The 17,270-nt window shown below is 49.0% G+C and overlaps 4 protein-coding genes across 8 annotated transcripts in view; 3 read left to right on the top strand and 1 right to left on the bottom strand.

Moving 5' to 3' along the window:
- Window positions 1–6,566, top strand: part of LOC113213742 (transcription factor GAGA) — a 19,732-nt gene extending 13,166 nt beyond the window's left edge. For all 3 annotated transcript variants that reach the window (XM_026432895.2, XM_026432897.2, XM_026432896.2), the window contains exons 7-8: window positions 3,043–3,274; window positions 3,533–6,566. In XM_026432895.2, coding sequence (XP_026288680.2) covers window positions 3,043–3,274; window positions 3,533–4,406 — 1,106 coding nt within the window. In that variant the 3' untranslated portion in view covers window positions 4,407–6,566. The remainder of the gene's footprint in view (window positions 1–3,042; window positions 3,275–3,532) is intronic.
- A 421-nt stretch (window positions 6,567–6,987) lies between these two features.
- On the top strand, window positions 6,988–10,007 carry LOC127749006 (keratin, type I cytoskeletal 9-like). Its single transcript, XM_052265317.1, has 2 exons — window positions 6,988–7,616; window positions 7,734–10,007. Exon 2 carries the CDS (start codon window positions 7,748–7,750, stop codon window positions 8,261–8,263), a length of 516 nt encoding a protein of 171 aa, XP_052121277.1. The 5' UTR covers window positions 6,988–7,616; window positions 7,734–7,747; the 3' UTR covers window positions 8,264–10,007.
- LOC113213744 (high affinity copper uptake protein 1-like) lies at window positions 9,998–11,537 on the bottom strand. The gene is made up of 5 exons (XM_026432898.2): window positions 11,375–11,537; window positions 11,153–11,282; window positions 10,936–11,072; window positions 10,615–10,713; window positions 9,998–10,323 (listed from the first exon to the last, which is right to left on the bottom strand). Exons 2-5 carry the CDS (start codon window positions 11,234–11,236, stop codon window positions 10,116–10,118), a joined length of 528 nt encoding a protein of 175 aa, XP_026288683.1. The 5' UTR covers window positions 11,237–11,282; window positions 11,375–11,537; the 3' UTR covers window positions 9,998–10,115.
- Window positions 11,538–12,730: 1,193 nt separating this feature from the next.
- On the top strand, window positions 12,731–17,233 carry LOC113213741 (uncharacterized). 3 transcript variants are annotated; one of them, XM_052265314.1, is made up of 3 exons: window positions 12,731–12,950; window positions 13,535–15,104; window positions 15,707–17,233. In XM_052265314.1, the coding sequence occupies exons 2-3, from the start codon at window positions 13,571–13,573 to the stop codon at window positions 17,200–17,202; spliced, it is 3,030 nt and encodes a 1,009-aa protein (XP_052121274.1). In that variant the 5' UTR covers window positions 12,731–12,950; window positions 13,535–13,570; the 3' UTR covers window positions 17,203–17,233. The 3 variants fall into 3 exon arrangements, with proteins under 3 accessions (XP_052121274.1, XP_052121276.1, XP_052121275.1); XM_052265316.1 differs by lacking the exon at window positions 12,731–12,950 and adding an exon at window positions 13,254–13,459; XM_052265315.1 differs by lacking the exon at window positions 12,731–12,950 and having other exon boundaries at window positions 13,254–15,104.
- Window positions 17,234–17,270: the final 37 nt, after the last annotated feature.

Below are 17,270 nucleotides of genomic sequence, written 5' to 3'. Positions count from 1 at the left end.
TTGCCTCTCAGTTCATTTGAAATCTGAATGAAACAGGAAGTTTTTGAGGCTCAAAATGTGAGATGATAAAGTATCATTTTAAAAGTTCATTACTTTTTAAAATCAATTTGTGCTTTTTCAGAAAAAATGATGCTGTAACACTATTTCTGTTACTCTGTGAACAGTACAGTCAGCATTTGCCGATGACTTCCTTCACTCCTGCTTCAGCTTCAGAGTTATGAAAGTTGTTGATTTATTTTTTATTTTTAATATGTAGTTTAGCACAGTCAGGTGGGTGGAAGAGGACTGTTCCCAGTCACATTTTCCTTGACTATCTTAGTTTTACAAATATTACTGTTTATAAGCCTGTTTCCAAAGGAATCTTACATTGTCGTCTGATGTGTTGCATGGGCTCGGAATGTAGTTGGTACTAATTTTTATTAGAATTGCATGTATATAAAGTGCATGCGTGCTGCATGTGCTATAGTTATCCTAGTAGTCCAAAATTTGATTTACCCGTTAGCTGCATTACTAGTTTGAGTGTGTAGCATGAGTTAAGCATGTCTACTTTCCAATTTGACTGTATGGAATTAGTAACCATAAATTATTCACTTAGTGTGCTTCTTTATGTTGATGAAACCTCGTATGTACCTAAAGGCAATTCTCACTCTTCAATTTATGAATTTCTTGTTGCAAAATTATTAGTGCCTTTTCTTTCAGTATTCTCTAAATGCTCTCACCTTGACAGTCCTAGCTTAGCATTACTCAAAGAATGGTTATTCCTCAACAGAACTTTCGATGCTGATGCGACCCAGTTGGGTACCTCGCGCCCGCTTCTATCGTCAATACTCTGAGGCATCATTATGGGCTGCTCTCACAGAAGTTAATAGTGGAGAAAGTGTGTACAAAGCCTCAAGAAAGCATGGTGTACCAGAAAAAACTGTACGTGATTGGATGAAAAGACTTAACATTCAGAGCCAGTTCAGTGCACCATATCTTCGTCGAGCTGCAGCCAGAGCTGCTCAGCAATCTCCCAACGCTTCTTCAGATATGCTCTCTCCAGTTTCTGTTGTGGCTGATTCCAAAGAAGACTGCTCTGACAGTGCATAACTTTGTTTGCCTGAAGCTGAACCAAAATTGATGTTTGTCTTATCCTCTAAGTAGGTAAATCTTGGTTCAGGTTTGCAAAACGCCATACCAAAAATCTATTCAGTGACTTCTGTCTGGGACGTAGGTTGCTCCAAAAGAGTAATTTAAGAAAAAAAATTTGAACATCTAGCAGGGTATAAAGTGATTTTGTTTTTGTTTATTTTTTAACCTTATTGAACCAATTAGTTTTTATACACCAAAAAAAAGTTTGGAGAGAAAAAGTTGTGTGAGATCATGGGTATTAATAAGGATGTACTTCAATTTTAATTTGTGACTTCACAAGTTGCCTTTTTAGGATTACTGAGCTGCTATGTGGATACCTAATTACAGTATCTGGAATTGTCCTATAATTAGTGTCCATTACTTATCAGTATTATTGAGTGTTAATTCAAGTGATGACATAAGACTTATGGATCAGTATTTTAGAACAGGTTGACTTCTAAGAAAACCAAATGAACAAAGGACCAATCACTTACATGAACCAGAGATTTAATGAGACTCGTTTGACCAAAGGGCCAATTCAGCATGTAAAATAAAGTTCTGGGTTCTTGTGGTGAATTTCCATGTTTAGACACAGTTAAGTTACGTAGTTTAATTTATAAGATACAGTCTAGTGTAAGTATTCCAGCATCCATGCATTTATTCTGTAGTGTTAAAGCTTGTGCCAGCTTATGTCCAAATTTGGATAGAACTTTCATTTGTGTTGTATGTTTGGCTTCTTGTTGGGAAGAGTAAATTAGAACTCATTTCGTATCAAGTGCGTTTATAACTAACTGAAAATACATAATTAGAGCAGCATGTTTTTTTCTTTATAAAGAAATTTCTAGAGTTTTTACAACTTACATCAAAATACCAACAATGTCTACTAATACTCAGCAATTGATAGCACTCATCAGTCCCGTGTTTATTTAGGGGCCAGTAAGGTTCACATTTAATTTACTGTACATGCGTGGATTCATTCGTTCCCTGTAATTTCATTATCTGTAACCATTGTCCTTGCTGCTACGGTTTATTCCACCAATTCAATGAATGAATAGAATGAGATTATCATTTTGAGCTGTATGATTTGTAGTTAAAAGGACAGCCTTTCCTCTTTGTCAGGCTACCAAATAAATATTTTTTTTGCAAAGTAACCACTTAGACAAACATCTTTTTATTTTCTTGTTTTCTGTTTGCTACACTGCGGCATAAAAAAACAAAACCAAAACGGGCGTAATTTTTAAAATTATTTATGTCTTCCTGTATCCGTTTGTGTACAAGTTGAAGGAATAGAAGTAAGGTAAGGGATAACAAATGGGCAAACTTGAAAATTTTTAAATTTTTTTCAGGTAGTTATCTTTTCTGATGCACTTAATTCTGACTTGGTCAATTTTTTCTGACTCTTCCTAAGTGGTCAAATGAACTATTTAGATCTAATACTTCCTTTCTTTATGTAACAAACAAACAAGAAAAACAGCCTTGTGATTGTTTACACCTGAAACAACGCAGAACTCACCATGTTCATCTATGCTAAGTTTCTCATTGTCTAGTCAATATTTTTCTTGCTTTCAAAGAAAGGAATGAATATTATCTGTTCACCTTCCCAACACCTTCCTTGCCTTGTTGACATGTACACTTTACACTCTTCATTCTCTTGGGGTGGTCTCTTGGTCTTTCTCTGTTCCTCTTTTCTTGGATTTAGTTTTATCTTCTTTCTCCTTTCCAGATCTGCTGTAAGCGTGTAAAACTTTTCCTCTTTTAATTTGTTTAACTTTTACTCTGCTCTCCCCCCTTTTTTAAGTTTGATATGTGACTATATCTTCTTCAATTTCTGTTTTTTTATTTCATGTAATAGCCCCAGTAAGTTGCTATTCCTGTGCACTTTAAGTACAGTGGTTGCGTGGCCATTTACTGATTCTATATTTTTCTTTAAAGCTTGGCAACACTTGGAATATCTGCTGGGTTCCACTGCTCGAAGAGGACGTCCAAAGCGAGATGACCCAAGTTTGAAGGCGGCAGCTCATCTGGTGATGGATCGAAGTTACACTCTGAGACAAGCTGCTCTTCAGTTCCAAATCCCTCCAACAACGCTGAGGAATTACATGAAGAGATCAGGGATGTTGCGGTTGCCTCTGAAAAGGGGGAGACCCGTTTCATCTGGATCATCGTAAGTATCCACTTCTTGAATGTACTTTGTTCTCCAAAGGTTCAGGCTTGGAACATACAACGTACTGTTCACTGGTTTTTGGTTCAGCCAACTTAAGTCCACGGTGATAGCAGTGGACTTAAGTTTGTTGGTTTGATAACCAAAGCCATGTTGTGCTTGTTATTTTTTTTTTTTAAAATTCTATTTACTACATAGTGTTTGGTCTACAGATACATATTTTTGCATCCTTGTCATCTAACTCCTCCTTTCTGTCTACAGGTATCACTTCTACTCTGAGCCTTTTAGAATGCCTGGCACCTTCATGAATCCTTCATTTCCTCGTCCAAATCCACCTCAATACCCTATGCATCAACAACAGCAGTATCAGCAACAATATCAACAGCAACAGCATCAGCACCATCAGCAGCAGATACAACAGCACCAACAACAGCAACAACATCAACAGCAGCACCATCATATGTCTCAAGGTCCTCCCATGCAACAGCAGCAGCAGCAACAACAACAGTATCAGCATCTAAATCCACAATCTTCTCAGCATGTGGGGCAGCCGTCTCATTCAGTTTCTCAACAACAGCAGCAGCAGCAACAACAACAGTATCAGCATCTAAATCCACAATCTTCTCAGCATGTGGGGCAGCCGTCTCATTCAGTTTCTCAACAACAGCAGCAGCAGCAACAGCAACAACAACAGCAGTATGGATTCAATAGTGAATTTAGTGGTGGTTTTGGAAGTGAATTTGGAAGTGAATTTTGTGATATTCAGGAGTTAAGGCCTCCAAAGATAGAAACCTCAAGAACTCCACCTGTAGAAATAGATTTAGATTCCGAACCTGACCAAGAAGCTGGTGGTAGTAGGGAAATTAGTAAAAAGGGGCAAGTGAGAACCATACCAGGAAACGAAGTGGAGGAAGTGGATGATGATGAACAGGAAGAGGAGGTTGAAGAGGATGAGGAGGAGGAAGATGAGGAAGAGACAGGAAGTGTTGGGGCTACTAATGTAAAATCTTCGAATGACGAAGTCACTGGAACACCTGGAGATGATGAATCAGTTTCTGAAAGTGATTCAGACGACTCTGATCACGATAATTCTGGTCAAAATATGCCAGCTGATGCCAATTTTGATTTACCCTAATCATTTGTTTGTTAGAAAATCTATCTGACTGATTTTTATGCATACTAGAAATTACTTATCTTGGTAGGTAAACTTCATCTTTGAAAAAAAAAAAAATCTTGAAAATGGTTTTCTGTAGACCATCAGTAGGTGACGAGACAGGTGAGTTTGAAGTTTGGAGGGCTGGTAGGAATTTTTTCCTAATGTTATGGGTCTATTTCCTCATTCATAGCAGTACAACTTTCAAGTTCAATGACTTATGTCATGTTTTAAAAAATAACAAGGGTATAGTTTTGTGCCCTAGTACTCAAACATATCTTTGTTGCACTTTGCTCAATTGTGTTTCACCATTACTGAGCTTAATTATTTCTAAATTATACTAATTTACGTTGGCTTTTAAAATGGTCCTCTCTCTCTCATCTTGAAAGTTTTTATTTCTATTTGTAACATAGTCAACATTTAAAAAAATCTTTCCCTTCTGTGCATGTGCTTTTCTAATATCACTTTTCTCTAATTGCTGAGGTAGCTATGATTATTGAAATGATAACAAACACTGCTGGAATTCCTCTTGTACTTATTATAAAGTTCTTTGTTGTGATCATAATTTTGTGTTGTTAGATTAGACTGGCTATTGTGATACTGTATTAATCCTTAATCCAAGTGTTTTCAATTTTTCAAATTAAAATCGCCTTTTTTTAAAAATCACAATATTCAGTTATCAACTACTCTATTTTTGCCATAGCATTTTTATTTTTATTTTTTTTCACTTGTCTTGGTTGTTTTTGGTGGAGTGTTAATTTTAACTTGATGTCATGGATGGGTTTTACTACCAACTTTATCAGACAAAGTTGACAAACATTAAATATGCATTCTTTTAATTTTAAATACTTCAACACTGCTGCTATCCTGGTGTGGCATAAGCCAAAGATTTCTTTTTGTGTCGAGGTGAAGGATTCTGGAAGCTGATGCTGACAAAGTGTAAAACATCGTTCCATGTCAAAAAATTAAGAGAGATCTGGTCAATATAGAAATCTCTTATTGTTGTATTTTAAATTCCTGGTAATTTAAAGAAGTGAACAGTTACCTGCTTGCTAACTTTATATGTGTAGGCTGTATAGATGTACAGTTAGAACAGCTCACATTTCTTTGTGCCTTTTTTAAATAATTTAGCCTTGTGGAACAAAGATTAGTGAAAGGTTGTTGAATTGTATAGTGTAATTATCATTTGTAATATATTTATACAATTTTTCTCACATTAGCTGTTAATACTCCTCTATTTTATATGAAAATTTCATTTTTGTGTTATGCAACATCTCTGCGATATGTGTTTCAATATTAAGCTGTTACTTTCTTACTGGACACTGTGATTTTATAGCAATATTTTTACGAACTGCTTCTCCATCATTTTCATGTCTCTGAAATAGATCTTGTACAGTTTTCTCACTGCTAAATTTAGTTTTCATTTTAGCTCAAAATATGCTTTAAGTCTTCTGGTATGTTTCAGTGCAGCTTGTTAAGTATGTATTTTGGGGTTTTTGTTTCAATTGTTTCAAATTGTAAGAAAATACCAGTTTTGGCTTTATTTCTTCTCTATCTCTGTACTTGACACCAGGAGAGGGCATGTGTGTATGGCTCCATAATAATTACCGATCTGCAACCTATTTTGGATTTTGTTTTCTGTTAGTGGAGATGGTCGCTATGAAGACTGATTTCTGGTTTTTTTGACTGATTGCAAATTCTTGAACTTCCTTTATTTTTGAAGATATTCAGTTTACTTTCAAATGTTAGATACTTGTAAAAATGTGCACTTGTAAGGAGTTAATGACTATCTGTAAGGACAGCGTGACATAATCGTAGTGCAATGCATAAATTTATGAATCAACTCGGGTAGTTGTCTTGTTTTCTTCCTTGCCTCAGAAGCACATTTAAGGAGATAGTTAAAGAAAGTAAAAACAGGACAGGAAATACTGCTTTTCACTAATATGTGTATGGTTCATACAAGATCTTACAGTTCATACAATTTCTTGTGAACCAGAAATATTTAATTTTTATAGTCCTTCCTGAAGGGTACTATTTATAATTTCTATAGTTTAATTCTGCATCTGTGAAGAGAGAAGTCCTCATAATGACACAAGAGTTATATGTTCTCCTGCAGTGGAAATAAATGATTGTCATTGTCAAGTTCACTCTTTTTTTGTAGTCCCTCCTCCTAATCTCTCCCTAAACCATGTCCTGTTTTGTTATCACAAACCTTATGGTGAGTATTGCTTTTAATTTTGTAGAAAGAGTAAAGAGCTTTTTTTAACACAGTGTGCCCTGCTTTCACTTGCTGCATTTTAAATGATTCTAACACAGTTTTCTTCTGGCAGGTTCCATGGTGTGGCCAGAAGGAATGTTACCAAGATCAAGAAGGCGTCCACATGATCATGCCCTCATTCAACAGTGCCTGCGAGAAGTTTCCAATGGGACATCTGTCAACGCTGTAGCAAAGAGTTTTGGAATTCCTCGAACAACTTTGCTCTACCACATGAAGAGGCATGGTGTACAATCTCCCATTGATCGACATGGGGTGAGGAGGCAAACTTCCCAGTTTGCACGTTACTGATTGACTGTTCTGAGAGGAATATTGAAGTATTATTTTCTTTATCATACATTTGATTTTAGTGCCTTGTTTAGTGTCCTATTATGTGCAGACTTTTGTGCCATATGCAAGCTAAGATATCCTTCTGTTGAGACATTTTCTATGTCTTGACTTTTCAGTATGTTTCAACACTGTTATTTTTTTTTCATCTATTTGTAATTTTTATCTGTGGTCTTGTAAATATATACTGTGTATAAATTTAGGTAGTGTAATTGATCTGTGTTGTTTCTTTTCTTAACTCAGTAAAAAATAAACATTTCTTGATATTATGCTTGTTTTATCTATCTAATCAATTCCTAACAGAAAATGCAGAGAGCAACAGATATTGACACGTCTATTGCCAAATAATGTTCAGAGAACTAGAATCGATCTCCTTATGTATGAGTTTTGTTTCAGGGAATATGTATTGTCTCTTTACTATAGGTGAAAGTAAAGGGTTTGCGATGTTATTTGACTTAACTTTCTTTATTTTTTACATTAATGTGCAGGTTTTTTCATCATGCTTAGTAACAGTGTACATTCAATGTGCTTTGGGATCAGCCACTTCAAGATATGTATTTCATCCAGCACTGCTTTTTCCCAACTGTGAGGTCATTAGAACCTTTACTTGAAATCTATTGAAAGAGCCACAACGTAGAAAGTTGTGTTTTTTTCTTGACGAGCGTGGCTAGAGTCTGCCGTATGTGATAGCACTTCCCTCTGTGCAGGCAGGAGATCGGAGATGCACCAGCAGATGCTCCCCCACGGGGCCCAGCTCGGGGGCTCGCACGGCGGGGGAGGGCTCGGGGGCGCTCACCCGCACGGCATGCACGGCCTGCCCGGGGTGCCCGTCGAGAGCCTGCTCTCGACGCCCACCTTCTCTGCCGGCGACTTCGACCACGACCACCAGGCCCGGATGAACATGAACATGGGCATGGGCATGATGGGCATGGGCGCCGGTCCCGGGGGCCCGCTCGGCGGCGGCCTGGGCGGCGGCCCCGGAGGCCTCGGCAGCCCGGGCAAGGCGCGCATCCGCCGGTCCGAGGAGCAGCTGCGGCAGGCCGCCGACTGCGTCGTGGAGGGCTCCACCTTCCAGACCGTCTCGGACCGCTTCGGCATCCCCATCTCCACCATCAGGTTCTACATGGCCCGCCGGGGGATCCTGCCCCAGCGGCGGCGCGGCCGCTCGAGCGCCGCCGGCGCCGCCTCCAACAACCAGAGCGTCAGCGCCGTCAACCCCTTCCACCAGCTGCCCTAGCGCGCTGGGCTCTGAGGGCTACCGCGCTACAAAAGACATTGCATAGCCATCAACGATTTTTTTTAACGCTGAGCTTTTGCTTCCCTATTGTTAAAAGTGATAGTTGTTTCAGAGGGAAGTCACAAGTCTCACTTTAACTTGTATTTGTAGAAACTTGTAGACAGGTGAAGTATTTTGTGCAGTCTTGATGTGTGTCAATGAGGCACGGACTTTGTGGGATTCAGGCAATTTTGTTGATTTGGAATTGTCTTCAATGTTTTTGTGTTACTGATAATGTCAGTATGAATGATGATCAAGTCATAAAATTGCAAGTGCTGAGCTAAATAAGTTACCTTACAATATTTTGATGTTAAGGATTAGTACTTATCTTTCTCTGTTTTCAAAGAGAAAGTCTGAGTAATATTTTTGACATGGGTATTTATATTGATTTAGATTTTGAACATATGTTATAGGCTACGCATAAAGATTGTATTGTCTCGTCAGTATGTGTGTATTAATAATCATAGTCATTCTGTACCAAATGTAGCTAATAGACATGATGATTACATTTATTTAATAATGTCAACATCTGCCAACATATTTGATTTGCTTCCATTTTTTTTAAATGAATTATTATTACCGTGTTTCTTATGCTGATTGCTAGAAAAGAGTACTTATCATGTATAATTGGTGCTTTGGTTTCCTTTACTAGAGTGAATATTTTGTGGAATCTGATTTTTCTTTTCTATTGAAAGCTAATTTTAAAGCAATCATGTCCTAGTTTTAGTCAAGAGACATGAACAAAATGTTTGCCAAATCTGCTATACAAGCAAGTAAATCAAAAACTAATTACACCCCTGCTTTGTGCCACATTCAGTACCTTGCTCATACCAAAGTAAGGTGGTGTTATACCTAGTTTATGTTTTTGAAATTTGGTACTTCGATGCAATAATTGAGAAATTGAAGGATGAAGCTGTGTTGGTAGCCTATACCGATGTCAAACTTTGACTGACATTTGGGCTATGGGTTAGGACATTTTCCAGTTGCCATCAAATAGTTCTTAAAATTACTTATTACTATTACTGTAAATTTCAAGAACAGTATGCTATTTTTTCTACATAAAATATTCTGTTGGACCACTGCTAGATGAACTGCAAGTGGATTGTGTTTTTGTAGTGATTGGACAAACAGCTATCTGGCAAGTCTGCCTGTTTGGCGTTTGACTATTGGTATTCTAGACATATGTAAGTGTAAGACTGTGCCTTAGGCTAGTGTATAATGTCAGAAAAATCATTTAAAAATTGTTTCATAGTATTATTTCATTTTAATTATTATTTCTGTGTACTGCTCTATCCATTGAACATTGCATTAGTGACTCACTATGTAGAGTTAAAGCAAAATTGCACTTTCTTTTGAATTCGTTCTTTCAAAAATTTTATTTTCCTGACTGGAATTTTTCTGTACAGACACATTTTTGGCAATTCGATGGAACCTTTCTACATTTTTGTTACATCTTTTAAATAGTCCATGCTTGTTACATGAGTTGTTGATTTTCACAGCAAAATTCTTATGTAGAAAAACCTCCTGATATTTTTTTTTTCTGCTGGCTCCTGCCTACAGTGTTATAATTTTGTGAGATTGTTTCTAACAGATACATTGGAAAGGGTCACTCCAAACTCTTAAGCCTTGTTTTTGTTAAAATTATGATGCTGTTAGGATTGTTGAAATGTGATGAATTTTAAATAAAGAAGGAAGTTTGTTTGTCCTCCTTCAACTTTATTTACACAATCCAACTTTGGGAGGTATTTGTTATTATGTATGTTAAGCCACTTTGCAGCAGAGATAAATTCAATTCTGTGGCTCCAAAGTCGATTTAATGACAGTGCTCGGTGATGTCGATGGAGCTCTCCTTCTTCCAGCCGAAGAAGAAGAAGCCACAGGAGCCGCCGAGTATGACGGCCAAGCACAGCCACGAGTTGTACGTCATAAAGATGAGCATGAGAAGGTAGGACACAAAGTACTGCAGAGCGTGCAGGAAGGTCTGGAGCAAGTGGAAGGGGGTGAACACGGTCCCGCTCCAGCTACAACAATAATAATATCAACTTTACTGCTGTTCTCTGATATTCCTTCATTTTATGGTATACAGTATTAATCATGCCCAACTCAGTATATCCTTTGCGTTCAGATGACGCATAGAAAGTGCGGTAAAAACGTATCCCGCTTCTCATAAAGAATATCAATGCAATTTTCATACGACCCAGCTAGAGAATATCAATGAATATGTGCATTTGTGTTCTTTGCGGATTCGGGTGACAAATTCAGGACAGTTCCATGTGACCTCGAAGTCGACATCTCTTTGGGGCCGATCTCACCTCTTGTGGAGGTCGGCGTTCTTGTCGAGTGCCAGTCTGCTGGTGTCCCGGGCGGCCTGCAGGGCCGAGTTCCGCGCGTGCCTCCCGTACAGGTAGTCCCTGGAGCCACAATGAGAAATGGTACCTCCTTGTACGTAACAGCACTAATCACAAGCCCTTCGCTGAACACATTGTTACATCTTGACTACACCGTTCTCATTGGCATTGTTCTGAATGTTCAAAGTCGAGTCGTCCGCCGAACCGACGTGCGACGTGGCCCCGCTGGCGCCGACCGGCCAGGGAATCCCCGAGCAAGCCGCCGTGACTCGCGACCTCGCCTACCTGTAGTACTTGAGGCCCTCGTACAGGAAGGCGAGGACGAAGATGATGAACCACGAGTACGCCATGCTTCCGTCGTCGGTCACCTTCCAGAAGTCGAACACGACCATCTCCATGGTGCCGCCGTGGAACCACATTTTCTGCAAAAGCCAGGGGGCTTCATCGAGGGCCTGTTCGTGGACGCAGCTTACTGCAGGTCCCGGTGCCGGTGCCGCCTTACCATCATCATGTGGCTCCCGCTACCCCCGCTCATGTCCATCGGGGTGCTCATGTCCATGGGCATGGGGGTCGTGTCCATGTTCATGGTGGCTGGCGTCGTGGTCCGTGTGTCGGCCGGTGCGGGCGGGTTCCTGGATGGGGCAGTCGAAAGCAAGGGGGAGGGTCGGAGAGCGTGCGGCTGGTGTGCTGGCGGGTGTCGCGGGGCGTCGCCAGGGGGGCTCACCTGAGCGGCTATCAGCTGACCGCCGGTGTGGGGAGGACTCTGAGGACTGGCCGAGGTGAGGTGCACCTGCGCTGCTCTGCCAGGCTCTGCTGCGCGGCCTGATTACAGCTGCTGTCCCCGCCCCTCCGCCCCTCCTCGGCCTTATCGGCCACGCCGCCGTCGACCGTCAGGCCCGACGGATTCCTCGCGAATCTGCCGCCCTATCTCCCCGCCGCCGTGCCCTCACCACCACCGCACCGCCCCGTCGGCGGCGACCTGGACCTGGACAAGGACGCCCGAGCCCGAGCCCGCGATCACACCACACCGCACACGGCACGCGCCCTGACGACACACCGACGACCCCGGCCACTCCTCTCCCCCTCGAGGAACCCAAGGACACGCTGTAATCAGAGCAATCAGAGTCTAGAGTCCCCTCAGGATCAGCTAAATCCCCGCGAGGGGCGAGTCTGAGTACTTGTTGTTGGGATCTGACTGACGGCAGCGTGACACTGACCGCGGTGGCTTCGGCAGCCACTCACTCTCTTTTGACACTCGTGGTTCGCGTTTGTGGCGGGGGTAGGGTGTGGTTTATTGGGTTCACGACTCGAGTTTTCCTGCACGTTATTTGTCGCGGTGTGGCGCTCTGCTGCTGGAGCCCCAGGAAAACGTTTTTCTCACGAAGACCTCATTGTGACTTCTATGAGGTCAGGATTCTTGCACTTTTGAGGTCACAAGTGAGGTCATAAGTGCAAGAATCGTGACCACGTAAGTCATAAAGGGGTCACACTGAGGTCTTCTTGAGAACCACGTCTTCCTTAAGAGCTGGATCCCGAGGGCGAAGCGTCACCTTGTGGGTTCCGGTCGGGACCAGAGTAGAGCCCTGCACCACCTGCACACCTGCACCAGCTGGACGGGGATCGGATGCCCACATGGCGTCCGAAAGCGGTATAGCTGGAGTGAGGTGCCTGTTCCGGGCAATAGCGCCCTCTCACTCACATCCGCTTTCGGATCCCCGGAGAGGGATGGAGATGGAGATAGTGCAGTGTGCATGAGTGCGAGCGAGAGGCCCTTCCGTGCGTCGTCTGCTGCCTGAGTTAGGACCAGCCTCAGCAGGTCCGACTTTTCCGCTCTCCCATTTCCCCCTCACCTGTGAACTCCTATGCTGCCTTTGAAAAGGCCAGTCTCAGTATAGTGTTTCTGGGGATATCCGCCCAGGTAGTCAAAAGGGGGCGGAGGTGGTGGCCGCGGCAGCGCCGAGCGTTGCCCTCTCCTCACGCCCCTCCCCCCCATCCCTCCCCTCTCGCCCGCATCTCCGTCCTCCCCCTCCCCTCCTTCTCCGCCGCGCCGCGCCCCGCCACGCCCCGCCGCCGCCAGTCTGTGCCAGGGCTCCGACCCGGCTGGTCGCGGAGGAGGGAGGCGTCCTCGCCGCGTCGCTCCATTGCATTGCCGAGCAGCGTAAAGATTATTTTGTCCTCCGCCCGACCACGCCCCGCGGCGTCCGCGTGGACGGCCGTCACGTCGTGAACAACTGCTGGCAGATAGCACAGGACGAGAAGACTCGTGTTGTGGACCATGGCGCAGTGAGGACGACCCGCAGGTGAGGAGGGGTTGGGCTAGGAAGTGACGGCGTGGCGTTGCAGACGCACACACACACGCGGACGGGGCGGGTGGGGGCTCGTCGCGTTCCCGTTCCGTCCCATCCCATCCGCCAAGTCGTGTGGACACTCCGTCGCGGCCGCGGCACCGCTCTCCCCGCTTCGTCAGCACTCGCCGCGACGCCGAGCGAGGAGCGAGCCGAGCCGAGCCGGCCTGGCAACGTTGCGCGAGCCGAGCCGAGCCGAGCGCCTCCCCCCCCCCCCTCCCCAGGCCCCTGCGCCAATGTGCAACCAATGGGAGGGCTCGCATAACGGGCGCCCGGTGTTTTGATTCGCCGGGAATGTGTCAGCCCGGTGTGCTCGGCCTGGGGAAGGCCCCCGTGCACTGTTTTGTCTCTCTACTGTACGGGAGCACGGGGAGTGGGCCGAGTGGGCCCACGACGACAGCTGATGGGCCCCGGCCCCGGAGTGTGTAAACAACGATCCAAGTTATCAACCAGCCGCAAGCACAGTTCCGTTTCGGGTCGCTAATCCCAAGTCAGTCGGTCCGCCACATTGACGGCTTGCTTTCCGTGACGTGTTCCAGGTCGCCGATGCGCACAGGTCCCGGTGCGGCCCGCCCATGCCGCCGACGGCGAGGGCCTCGTGGCGGCGGGCCCCGTCCACCCACCGCCGCGGCCGCGGGGGACGGGGCGGCGCGCGTGCGGCGCCAACCCCGAGACTGACGACCTCTTCACCGTCGCCTGCAGCACGCCGTGGGCGCGGCCGCGGGGCCGGGGCCGCTGGCCGCGGTGCCCGCGCGCCGCCCAACGCACAGCTGCTCTACTCCACCATCCTTGACGAGACGCTGTTCTGCAAGTCCGAGGCCGCAACCCCTCCGGCGGATTGCCGACGACGACCGGGTGCTGCCGCCTGGTGCGCGGCGTGCTGGCGCCACGGTGCGCCGCATCCCGCGCCCCACCGCTGCCCTTACCAGGACTGCCTCGGCTGCTGGATGTGTGCCGAAGGTTCGCCGTACCCGCGGCTGCTACGGCAGCACGGCGTCGACCGCCTCTGCGCCGTCCGCTTGCAGCGGCTCGTGGCACCTGCGCCATCACCAGCGCAACCAACGCCCGCCCCAGTCAACACGGGGCGCAAGAGGTTCCGGATGAGGCTGGAGCCTCGGCCAGAGGACCAGGACCCGGTTCAGGACGACGTCAACGGCGCCGCGGACACGACCTCGTCGCACGGGGACACCGACTTTACACCATATGAGATTCACGACGACCCGGGTCAGAACCAACACGACACGTCCCCCTGGGACTACACCGAGCATGAACCTGACAAACAGGACGACGTGCACGAGGAGCGACAGAGCACGCCGCTGGAGCCGCTCACGGTCGAGACGGACCTGGAGCAGGTGTCGAAGCCGGCGGTGGAGGCCGCGCTGTGCGCGCTGGAGTCGCCGCTGCCGCCCAAGCCCAAGGCCGCCCGCGTCCTGGGCCCCGTCAAGGTGCGGCGGCGCAGCGGCGAGCGCGACCCGCCCTACTTGTCGTGGATGTGCGCCCCGCTGGGGCAGCGCGCCTGGGCCGGGGCGGGCCCGCGGGCGTGGGCGGGGGCCTGGGCCGGGCCCAAGAGCATCAGCGTCACGCCCCACGGTGTGTACGTCGTCTTCAAGTCCAAGCGCTCCAGCAGCGGCCCGTCGCTGAGGAGGTCGCGCCCGTTCACGGCGGGCAAGCCGTCGCCCAAGTCCATCCGCGGCAGCCCGATCAAGGCCGAGCCCATGTCGCCGCCGAGGGGCGACCGCTCGCCCAGTAAGAGCGTGGTCAAGGTGGAGACCGGCACCCGGAGGAGCGCGCTGCTGCACCGCCGCCGCCTGGAGGTGTTCAGCTTCTCGGCCGACGACGACCTGGAGGAGGACGGCCCGCCCGCGCGCGAGTGCGTGCGGCCGCAGCCGCGCTGCGTGCGCTGCCACGTGCACGGTCAGGGCCTGCTCGTGCGCAGGCACAAGCCGGACCGCTGCCCCAACCGGCGCTGCACCTGCGAGAACTGCTCCGAGTTCAAGTTCGAGAGGCCGTCCCGCGGCAGGGCGCGCCGAGCCAAGGCCGAGCGCAAGGCCGCCGACAAGGCCAGGGCCGGCCAGGTCGCCGCTCAGGAGGCGCGTCCCGGTGGAGCAGGTACGTGTGTGGGAGTGTAGGTGGTACCTTCAGAGCAGTACTAATTGAGAGGGTGCTGTGCCGCCCGGGACCCCCGCCCCGCCGCACTGTCCACGGTTCTGTGGCGGACCTATGGGTGCGATCGCCACAAATTTGGTACCGACGGACTCGGCAAGGTGCAGGCCAACTGACTCACTTGTTCAAATTGAGCACAACTCACTTGGGGGCCGCCAGGGTCGTCGAACGTGACGGCGACAGCGACGTCAGCAGGTGCCTCCTCCGGACCTCGCTACCTGCGCCAGCGCCGCGCGGGCGGGGTCCGTATGCTTAGCTCGACTCGCTGCGGCTAATCCCGGGAAAGGGCCGGGCCCCTGGCGGCCCCCAAGTGAGTTGTGCTCAATTTGAACAAGTGAGTCAGTTGGCCTGCACCTTGCCGAGTCCGTCGGTACCAAATTTGTGGCGATCGCGCCCATAGGTCCGTCACAGAACCGTGGACAGTGCGGCGGGGCGGGGGTCCCGGGCGGCACAGCACCCTCTCCATTAGTACTGCTCTGAAGGTGGTACTGTATGTTTTGTGGCGACTAGGGCTGAGTGTAACCGTGTGTTCCTTGTCTTTGTTGTAGAGCTACAGCAGGTCGCCGCCACCACCCAGACGCAGTTTAACCCGCTGCCCACCGGGATCGACACGAAGGACATGCTGCCACAGGAGCCCGCCGTCGACATCGGGGCTGCCGTCGAGGCCAACTTACGTACCGGCGCGGCGCTCACCACCAGCGAGGCCGTCGCCGAGCAGGTGGCGTCCCCGCTGTGCGCTGTCCTGGCCGAGGAGGACGCCGGTGACGTCGGTCTGTTTGGGCCGGCAACAATGGTGGACGCGGCCGCCGGAGGCAGCCCCCCGTCTGGTGACGACGACGAGGAGGAGGACGGGGAGCCGCTGGAGGACTGCATGGTGGCCTACATGTGCACGGATGACGACGCCCTCGAGGTGGAGGCCTTCGGCTGCGCGTGGTGCGGCCGGGAGTTCCCGACGGAGGAGGAGGCCGAGAGGCACGCGCTGCGCCACGCCGAGGACGACGTGGACGTCGACGAGATGGAGATCAAGGAGGAGGTCGAGGAGAAGTACGAGGACGTGGCGGTCTGGGACGCGTGTGCGGGGCTGTCCGTGTTCTCTCCCTCTCCCCCTGGCTCGCCATCGGCCACCATTAAATCGTCTCCTGGCACGCCGCCCTCCTCCACCCCGACGACAGCTGCAACCAGGTCTCCGGCGCTCACCTCGCCAGCAGCCACCAGGACTCCAACGCGCACATCGCCTGCTTCAACTGGGACCCCAGCGCCCACCTCGCCAGCTGCTAACAGGACTCCAACGCCCACCTCACCAGCTGCAACCAGGACTCCGGCGCCCACCTCACCATCTGCAACCAGGGAGCCAGCGCCCACGTCGCCGGCTGCAACCAGCGCACCAGTGGCGCGACCCGCAGCGAAAGTTACTCCACCCACCTCTCCGCCCGCGACCAGATCTCTTCTTCCCGCCTCCGCTATGTCAGAGGCGCCTCCCTCGGCCGGTCCCACGTCAGCTGCTGCCAAGTCCTCTTCAAAGGCGGTGGTCGCCGTGGCCGCCGTGGGCGTGAGGCCCGCGGCGGGGGCGAGGCCGGTGGTCAGGACGGAGCGGCAGCCGCCCGTCGTCTTCAAGTGCCTCGACTGCCACGACGAGTTCGGGTCGCGGGTCGAGCTGGCGCGCCACCGGCTGGGCCGGCACAGCCACGAGCAGTGGTACCGCTGCGCCACCTGCGACTCGTCCTTCCACACGGAGCGCATGCGCGCCGTGCACATGGCCGTCATGCACCCGGCGCGCGTGTTCGCGTGCGAGGCGTGCCCCGCGCGCCTGCTGTCGCGCCTCGCCGTGCAGCTGCACATGCTGGACGCGCACGGCGCGGCCCCCGAGGACGGGCTGCACTGCCAGTGCTGCCCGCACCGCCTCTTCTCTGCCCAGCACCTCTTCGACCACGTGCGCGACCTGCACCGCGGCCGCTGCTTCCCCTGCGCCTGCCCCACCTGCGGTGAGTCCCCCCACCGCCCAGTCGGGAGCACCATTGTTGCCCCGCGCTCTTCGCTGGTTTAGCTGACAAGTACCTCGACAAGTACTTGGAACTAAAATTGCACATAGGACTTGATTTCAAAAAAATAAAA

The sequence above is a fragment of the Frankliniella occidentalis genome, unplaced genomic scaffold (assembly GCF_000697945.3).
Source record: "Frankliniella occidentalis isolate FOCC.00 unplaced genomic scaffold, Focc_3.1 Scaffold25, whole genome shotgun sequence".
Taxonomy (NCBI): Eukaryota; Metazoa; Arthropoda; class Insecta; order Thysanoptera; family Thripidae; genus Frankliniella; species Frankliniella occidentalis.
The sequence above is the reverse complement of the archived record's forward strand: the minus strand, read 5'-3'. Positions and strand labels throughout refer to the sequence as shown.

Excerpts from the sequence above, each read along its gene's own strand:
- LOC127749006 (XM_052265317.1), top strand. The coding sequence starts at position 7,748 with ATGCACCAGCAGATGCTCCCCCACGGGGCCCAGCTCGGGGGCTCGCAC.
- LOC113213744 (XM_026432898.2), bottom strand. The coding sequence starts at position 11,236 with ATGAACATGGACACGACCCCCATGCCCATGGACATGAGCACCCCGATG. Across the intron at positions 10,714-10,935 it reads GAGGGCCTCAAGTACTACAG|GGACTACCTGTACGGGAGGC; the intron begins GTAGGCGAGGTC and ends TTGTGGCTCCAG. Across the intron at positions 10,324-10,614 it reads AACGCCGACCTCCACAAGAG|CTGGAGCGGGACCGTGTTCA; the intron begins GTGAGATCGGCC and ends TTATTGTTGTAG.
- LOC113213741 (XM_052265314.1), top strand. The coding sequence starts at position 13,571 with ATGCCGCCGACGGCGAGGGCCTCGTGGCGGCGGGCCCCGTCCACCCAC. Across the intron at positions 15,105-15,706 it reads GGCGCGTCCCGGTGGAGCAG|AGCTACAGCAGGTCGCCGCC; the intron begins GTACGTGTGTGG and ends TCTTTGTTGTAG.